The sequence below is a fragment of the Quercus suber genome, unplaced genomic scaffold (assembly GCF_002906115.3).
Source record: "Quercus suber isolate HL8 unplaced genomic scaffold, Cork oak 2.0 scaffold_586, whole genome shotgun sequence".
Taxonomy (NCBI): domain Eukaryota; kingdom Viridiplantae; phylum Streptophyta; class Magnoliopsida; order Fagales; family Fagaceae; genus Quercus; species Quercus suber.
The window spans coordinates 277298-286335 of NW_027070031.1; the positions used below are offsets into that span (position 1 = coordinate 277298).

At 33.1% G+C, this 9038-nt stretch overlaps 1 protein-coding gene across 1 annotated transcript; it reads right to left on the reverse strand.

The window, feature by feature from the left end:
- Positions 1 to 6288: 6288 nt before the first annotated feature.
- Positions 6289 to 9022, reverse strand: LOC112016932 (sesquiterpene synthase 2). The gene is made up of 7 exons (XM_024049394.2): positions 8900 to 9022; positions 8517 to 8787; positions 8059 to 8431; positions 7538 to 7756; positions 7310 to 7448; positions 6972 to 7220; positions 6289 to 6865 (listed from the first exon to the last, which is right to left on the reverse strand). The coding sequence occupies exons 1-7, from the start codon at positions 9020 to 9022 to the stop codon at positions 6572 to 6574; spliced, it is 1668 nt and encodes a 555-aa protein (XP_023905162.2). The 3' UTR covers positions 6289 to 6571.
- Positions 9023 to 9038: the final 16 nt, after the last annotated feature.

Sequence of the window (9038 nt, forward strand, 5' to 3'; positions counted from 1 at the left end):
ATAGAATGTGGTATTATTTATAGTGATGACAATGTGTAAAAGGTAGTTTGCAATGTTCTAATCAAGTGCTTACACCCCATTTACCAACCTCCGAATAAAGGCAAAATTGTCATTTCACAACTCAAGGTTAAAATTGAAATTTGACCATTGGATTTCCTAAAACTTCACATAAAACAAATCTAGAAAATGTAACGATCAAAACAATGTGTCATGTTGTTCAATAAGACCATCATATTAAAAGTTATAGTTGAATCAAGTTTTAACGATTAATATATGTCTAGAACTCTAGTGAAATTTCTTCCCTTTTTATGCAAGTATTATTGTTAGTGTCATTCTTTGCACGATTGTTTTGTTATATTGGATTGCTAGTTAAGTGAACATGTTTTGTTGTGATGATATGGGATACTTAGGATTGAAGCATATTGGATTTTAGAGATAAATCAAATGATGTTCACATGTTTATTACATAATGTTCTTGCAATAATCCATCTGTTCTTATGAAGTTCATGATAATCGTACGTTAGATCTTAAATTCTCATTGATAACATTGCAATCCCAAGTTTAACACTTTCAAATTAAAATTATAAGTCATTACAACAATAAAACCTAGGGCATGTCGAGTATGTTGTAATGATGATTACATAATTTACATTGTAATATAAAAAGCTGTGATGGAATAATTATTCTTAGGCGTAAATGCACTTTTAGTCCCTATATTTTGACTTTTTTCCATTTTGGTTTATACATTTTAATTTTATCACTTTTAGTTTCTAAACCAATTAACGCATGTTATTTTCGTTATTTCCGTCAGTTAACCGACGGAAATAGTTGAGGTGACAGCCGGAGGAATTAAAATATTATAAAAAATGCCACATTAGCATCTAATTTTTTTTTAAAAAATAATTTGTCAATTTTAACTAAATAAAAAAAGAAAAAAATAGAATTAAAAACAATAAAATACATCAATTTAGATCTAATCATTTTGAAAAAGAACACACAAGAACATGATCACAAATTTAAACAGCAACACAAAAACGTAAAAGCACAAACCCGGACCAAACACAAACTCAAATTTAAAAACACAAAGAACACAAACCTAGAAAATCAAACCCAAGAACACGAATTCAAAATTAATCCCGTTGAATCAACTTCCTTTCCCACTTAAAATCAAATCAATAATGCAATAAAATTTGAGAAGAGAACAAAGACCAATGCTAAAAGACCCATGTTGAAAACCCATAAGTTTTTCTAGTTCTTCCCTAAAGATTCATAGCCAAAATCATAAAATCAAAGAAAACCCAGAAATCTCAAACACTCAAAAACCCAGAAACACAAAAACTCAAACAAAACCCAATTTATTTCAAACAATCAACAACAAAATTAACCAACCTGGCCAACTTGGCTCATTGAATCAAACAAACACACAAACCCAAAAAAACCTAGCCAATTCAGCTCACAACAATAGCAAGCCCAACCAATCCATAACAGATCTAAACTCAAATCAGCTATCATAAATCCCATAACTCCAACAGATTCAACATTGTGAGACAAAGAGAGAGGGTTCTGTTATCTTTAATGCTTGGCTTGTTTGAATCCGAAACCATCGAACAATTTGACTTTGACAAAGACGAGGAGGTGGAAGACAACAACAAAGAAGAAGACGAACAACAAGCCCTTGTAATCCGGATTTGATTTTTTTTTTTAATTTTTTTTTTATGGTTTCATTTTTGGGTTTGGGTATTTGATTTTTGGGTTTGATTTTCTGGGTTGGGCATTTGTTTTGGGTTTGATTTTTTCGATAAGCAAATCTGCTCGCCGTTGGTTCCAGCGCTGAGCGAGCCCGGCAAGATCGAGATGTACTTGCCGGCCTTCTATGCCACCTGTATCGCCGGCGGTATTCTCAGCTGTGGTCTCACTCACATGGCCGTCACTCCTCTCGATCTCGTCAAGTGCAATATGCAAGTTCGATTCTTCTAGATCCCTCGCTCTCTTCCGTTTTCAGCTTTTTTTTCTTCAATTTGATTCTACTTTACATTTCTTTACTCAGATTAGATCTGTGTGTGTATCAGTATTTATCTATGTGTGTTTACATTGAGCTGGTCTCCGTGTTAAAGCTTTTCTTCGTGGTTCTTCGGCCATGGGTCTTCAATTATGAGATAGATCGGCCATGAGAGGAGAGAGAGTTTGAGATGAGAGAATAGTGTGTGGCCATGTAGTTTGAGTTTGAGATGAGAGAATAGAGTTTGAGTTTGAGATGAAAGTGTGTGGCTGGTTTGAGAATAGTGTTCAGGTTTGGATCTTATGTTAATTTTTTGGGATTTAAAATTTTTGGGTTGGTGTTCTTGTTTAAGAAACTTTTAGATCTTAATTCATATGAATTTTGGTTTTTAATTCTGTTTTTATTTTTTTTATTTAGTTAAAATTAAAAATTAATTTTTTAAATTTATATACTAATGTGTCATGGGTGATGTGGCATTTTTTATAATATTTTAATTCCTCCAGTTGCCACCTTAGCTATTTCCATCGGTTGACTGACGGAAAGGATGAAAATAACACGCGTTAATTGGTTTAGGGACTAAAAGTGGTAAAATTACAATGTATAGGCCAAAATGAAAAAAAGTCAAAATATAGGGACTAAAAATGCATTTACGCCTTATTCTTATATATCTTTTTGGTGATATGACATAATAAGGTAATAGAATGACGTTATATTTTTGTCAAAATTTCTAAAAAACCCTTATGTAGGTAATTATATATTTACATTTTTTTAAGTATTAATTTAATACTATAATGATATCATACCAATGGGTCCATATTAGGCCTAAAAAAAATTTATTATTATTATTATTATTATAAAGTTTTAACCTATGGTATCCGCTCTTGATAATTCTGCTTTTTATCATCAGATCAAGACACCAAGACATTTTTGGTGTAGGCAGGGATTGAACCCTAAATCTCTTATTCAATCATTAGAGACTTTACTAGTAGAGCTAACTTAAACAAAACCATTGAATTATTAGATATGAAGAAGTATATATTTAAATAAGGGAAATTATATTAAACTCACCTTTGATTATGCTTATTTTAATAGTGCCTACATGTGGTTTGGACTTTATCACTTTACCCACCTCATTAGTTACCCCTTCCCCCCCTTAGAACATTCATATTGGAGATGCTAAAACTACTTAGCTATTTAAGGATCTCCAATCATAAAAATTATACTACACTTGTGGTGCTATATCTAAAAAAAGTTGACATTAAACTACAATAAACTCTTATAAATAAGAGTTCATTGTAGCAACTCTTATTTTTTTTTTATTGTCTCTCTCATCTCTTAGACTCAATCTTGCTCCCTCTCCTCTCTTAGACTCCCTCTTGTTTGTCTCTCTCTCTCTCTCTCTCTCTCTCTCTGATCGAATCTGTAGGTTTCGTTTGTGTTGTTTGCTGCCGTTGGTGGGTTTCAGTTGTGGCCATGGGTTGTTGTGTATAGGGGTGTCCACCCACCCGTAACCAATTCGAGAACTCCGACAGTTGGCGGTAGGTTTTAGACTTTAAAAATTGACTCCGATGGGTCGATTGGCAGGATCTCTTCTCTTAATCTTGACTCACTGGACCCAACCATAAAACCTAACAAAATCTAGAAACTCCAAGCATTTTCTGGTAAGTATGTGGTGAAAATTCATCAAATCCACATAGAGTTTTGCCGAATTTGGCAAGATCTCACCAGATTCAACGAGACAGAAAAGTAGGAGGATTAATTTTCTCTCATATGTGTTTGGTTGGGGGGAAAGAAAAGTAGAGAGATGAAAAATTATGAAAAATAAAGTTGGTATAAATTTATAATTATGTTCATATTAAAAAAAAAAATGTGTATAGACACTTCACTTTTTTTTATCACAAGCCAAAAGGATCCAAAAAAAATAATAAAAAAAGAGAAAAAAAAAATGAGAATGGAAGAAACAGATAAAAACAAAAAAAAATTAACAAAAAGACAAAAAGTAAGATGAGCACCCAAAAAAAAAAAAAAAAAAAGATACCTAAAACCAACAAATGGAAAAAGAAGAACCAGAGAAGAAGGAAAAAAAAAAAAAAACTCTGCTTATTGGTGGCAAAGGAAAATTTTGTCAAAATCATAGTTTCTCATTTTCACTTCTATTTTCTCCTTAATTTGGCGAGATCAAGTTTTAGTGGGTTTTGAGAGAAAGTAGCTGGGCCCTATCATTTCTCTACCTCCCTCCCCTCTCACTCATTTTTTCTCATATTTTCTACTCTTATTTTTTTCATCATTTTCAAAATTATCGCAACCAGACATACCTTTAGATAAGAGAAAGATAGAGAATTTTCAAAATTATCCCAATTAGACATACCTTTAGGTAAGAGAGAGATAGAGAAGAAGAGAAAGAAAGATATATAGAGGAAAAATAATTTTAAATAACTGGTAAAAAAAAAAAAAATATTTGATATTAGATATATTGTAAATCTTTTAGTTACTCTTTCTCCTGTGTAACCCCTCAGATTCTCACCATTAAAGTGATGAGATAAGATTTCCATCCTTTTTGTCGGTTTCTCTTTCAAATCTCATATAGACACGGAAAGAGAAAACGACACATATGCTTTGAGCCTGTACCCCAAGACGCTTTTTGATTAGCAAATTGTGACACTTTCGCCTTCTTCTTCTCTCTTGAGTTTTCTTCTCTCATGATTATTTTTGTTGACTGAGCTTATTCCCCTTCTTTGCCACCACCATTTCCTCTCCAGCAGAAGAGTCCTTCGGCTTCCACTTCCCCAACAACATTTCCGGCCTTTCATCCTCCTATGTTAGAACCAATCTTTAATTGCCGATACTTTCTAGAATAGGACTTTGGGTAACAAATTGAACTTCCATCTGGGTAGGTAACACAAAGAGAGAAAGAAGGATGCATCAATTTCTGTCGAAGATGATCACTCATTGGTTCAAGCATCATTAACTGGTAAAGCTTGAACTCGAAAGAATGAAAAGGAAAAGATGGTCTCAGGATAACAGAAAAAGAAGCTGTGAGTCTTACAACCAAACCCAGTTTAGAGATTGGTTGTGGGCCCTATATGGTGTGGAAGGAGATATTGATTGCTCTCTCATTTTCTACTCTAGAGGTAAATTTGATATTGGATTTTCCTTGTGTTTGGACTTTGGATTGAGCTTTTCTCATGTGGGTCTTTGATTGTTTATGTAAACTATTGCTCTTTTTTGTTAACCAAGTTCATTCTCCACCACTACCCGTAGATGTCTTGAGTTGTGGTTGAATGATACAAGCTTGATAAATAGCTAATTTTTTAGCATGATGTGTTTTGAAGATGAGTTATAGATATATGAGATTTGAAGAGAGACAAGAGAGGGGATGGCAAAGGGATATAGTTTGTGTGATTTTTACAAAACTCTAATGTTTCGATCTTTTTTTTTAATGTATTTTTTGTTTTGAGGTGGTTTAAAGAGTTTTATATATATATATATATATATAAAGAGGTCTAACCGAGGGTATTTCACATTGTTAAATAAAAATGTGATAAAGTCAAAATAAACCTAGCCACAAATGGGTTTATAGTTTACTATAATTTTTCCTTATAAAGTAATCCAGTGATATTTAAATGTAAACAAAATCAATCCAGTGATATTCAGCAAAAAATAAAAATCAAGATTACCGTGATTTCCTTGACTAAGTATATGAGATAACCTTTATGGCATAAACACAACACAAGGAAAGAAAGGGGGAAAAAAATTCAATGTTCAAGAGAGAGAGATTGTTAATGACAAAGCCCTGGGAAAAAAAAATCAAGGTTTTCATTATCAGGTTCCATTCGTTGATGATTCTAAAGAAAAGAATATGGTTGCATTTGTAGATGCAAGCTTGATGGCATAAACAAAACCGAGGAGGATACTGGTTGTACGCAATTTCTTTTTTCTATTTTATTTTTGATATGTTGCGGAACACTATTTAAAAATGATTATTTGAATTTTATTTGTTGAAGTTGTTATGTAGATTAAAGAATAACTATTAATTAAGGAGTTTTTAATAAGGAATAATTATTTTTCATTTTAAATAATAATTATTTATAAGAAAGAAAAAAAATGATTCTTTGTAATAAAAATGCAACTAGTTGGTTATTCATAAGCAATAACCTCTCAATTGTGTTTACAAAGAGCTTCCTTAACCTCTCAATTACCCTTGCTCCCTCACAGTATATAATAAATGGTAGTGTAGGGAAGCAAAAGATAACAACTTGATAAATTTTAAGATAAACTTTACGAACCCAACCCCACTAGAATGGCACAATAATTATAATCTCCCACAAAAATATACCAACAGTAAATCCCATCATTATTATAAACATAGTGCAACATTATTAAATAAGAAACCAGTAGTTTTTCGGGAAAAAAAAAAAAGAAAAAAAAAAGAAAAAGAAAAAGAAAAGAAGAAGCAAAGATTTTCCTTTTATCTTCAATATAAATGGGCCCTATATATATTAGAATATCAATAGACTTGGATCCTATTCAAGTCCTTTATTCTTTATGAAAATACTTATTCTGTCACCCCATTTATATTGGTATTGGATCTATAAGCACTGATGCAACATTATCTTTCATCTCTTTTCCAACGTGAGTGTAGCCATCCCCTTCCTTGTAAATGACATCTATTACTCGTGCAAGATTAAGAACACGCATAAGTAGAGGCATGGGAACAACAGTAGGTCTTATACACTCCTCATTAATGTCCTTCCATGCATTAGCAACTTGCCTGTTGAGTTCATCATGGACTACTTGCTCTGAGACACCATGTTGCTTCATGTAGCATTCGACTGCTGAGGCAGCATGCCCTCTCTCTTGCTCAAACTACGTACAAAGTTTTTCAAAAGGGTAAGTAGAAAGTTGGCAACACATATGAAATAGACCTCGCACACTAGCTTGTGAAACTTGATAAGATTTTTTGATTGCATACCTTATGTGACTTCATGTCATCCATGAGTCTACCAATTACAGATGAAGCTGTAATAATCTTGGGGTTGCTGAAGATCCAATCAAATGCCTCTTTTGTAACGATGTCACCCATGCCAAGGAAAGAGATAGCTGTGAGCATAGGGTAACCAGAGGTTTTAAGTGCAACGTGCATATACTCCTCCATTGTTGGGATGTAATTTTGGTGGAACCATTTGGCTTCGTCAAAGTAGGCCCGAACCAAACGTTTCATCTAAGTTTTAAACAACATAAATGACATAAGTATGTAGCATGAAATGGTAGACAAAAAAAACATGAAAAGTTAAGTTGCTTGACGCTTACAGCATCTTTTGCATAGCTAATACGATATGATCTTTCTTTCTTGGCCAACTCATTTTCAATTGCTTCGAATACATCAAAGAGTGCACGATAGCATATTTGCATGTATTTTGGAAGTTGATCTATGTAGCTAATATCCCACCTGAAAATATCATGTACCAATTACAGAAGTTATACTGACATTATACATCATAGTCTTAAAATATATATTTATTAATTCAATTTATAAACCTCTCAATTGCTTCAGTGAAGGGCTCGAGTTCTTCAAGTGTGCCATAAACATCATATATATCGTCTAGAATGGATGTCATGGAAATAACTTTGGTTAGTATTTTTCTTGCAAGTGAATATTGGGGCTCAAAGTAGACCGCGACTATCCAAAAGTAGCACTCAACAACTCTATCTCTTGCAAAAGGTAGCTTTGTTGCAAAATCTAAATCTTTCCACCACCTACAATTTGAATATAACAATTAATATTAATTGATTGTAAGTAATAAAAAATAAATAACAAAATGCTAGGGTTGCTTTAAATTTTACTACAAAAAATTAATAAATTGCTGTTGTCAAGAATATGATTATTACTATATACCACTTCAACAATCTAATAAATGAAGTTTGAATTAAATTTATTATTATTATTTGTAACATGTTATTTTGCAAGGTTTATATAGTAAAATCTATAGTATTCCCATCACTATGTCCAAAAATATTCGTACTTTGTCTTTTTGGATCATGGTTTTAGAACTAATTACCTTGTGATATCACTAAGTTCCTCTTTGTGCAATGATTGCACTAGATTAAAATCTAATATTGAAAGCTTGAGCAAAACTTTGTTATGTGAAGCATCCTGTTCATAGACAGAAATGTATCGCCGAGCCTCTAGCCGTGGTATGCCCTTGTGCAAGGGCTGTTTTAGGGCACGAGTTATTTGTGCTGCCAACGGATTGCCTATAAGGGATGCTATGGACTTAAGGTGAGTGGTAGTGAACTCAAGGGCCGCATCAAGAATGTCTTCTCCATGCACCCTCAAATGTGTAGCTTCATAGAAGGCTAGCATGCCTTCAACATTGCTAGTCAAGCTTTCCTTGAATTGACCATCTTCATCTTTGAACTTGTTGAAGACATCTGTTTAGAAAAAACCAAACTTGTTTAATAAAAAAGGTTGCTAACTTGCTATTACATGAAGAAATCAATCATACTCGGGTCTTACCACATGAAATCTTAAATCCTTCTTGGCGTAGCAGTTGAAAACTGAGGGAAACTTTGTAGAGATCATCAACATCATTTTTGTCGTTAAAAGCAGTGTATATATGTTCTAGAGCTTCTTGGATTTCTCTCTCAAAGTGGTAAGCGACGCCTAGGCGTTGGAGTGCATCAATTAAGCCCAGCTGTTGTGAAAGATGACCTGTAGAGGCAAAGAGCTCATTTCTCACCTCATCTTTTAGCTCTTCAACTTCACGTACTTTACATAAATGAATATCCTACATCATGAATTGCATGAACAAATAATTATATTGTAACAAAAAATGCTAAAAATATTATAAATTTTACTACATAATTTTCATAAACTAGGGTAGCAAATAATCATGTTACCTTGTCCTCTGAAGTATTGTTGATGAAACGGTCACCCCAAATGCTTGGATGGAAATTTGCTGTTCGGCGAACAACCTCTGATTTGGCATTTTGGGATGAAGCCCTTGAGACTTGGGTAGACATATTTTTTTTTTTTTTT

Bases quoted from the DNA above. Each gene is read 5' to 3' on its own strand.
- LOC112016932 (XM_024049394.2), bottom strand. From the start codon at position 9,022: ATGTCTACCCAAGTCTCAAGGGCTTCATCCCAAAATGCCAAATCAGAG. The intron at 8,788-8,899 runs GTAACATGATTA...TTCATGATGTAG, and splicing joins ACAATACTTCAGAGGACAAG to GATATTCATTTATGTAAAGT. The intron at 8,432-8,516 runs GTAAGACCCGAG...TTTTCTAAACAG, and splicing joins AGGATTTAAGATTTCATGTG to ATGTCTTCAACAAGTTCAAA.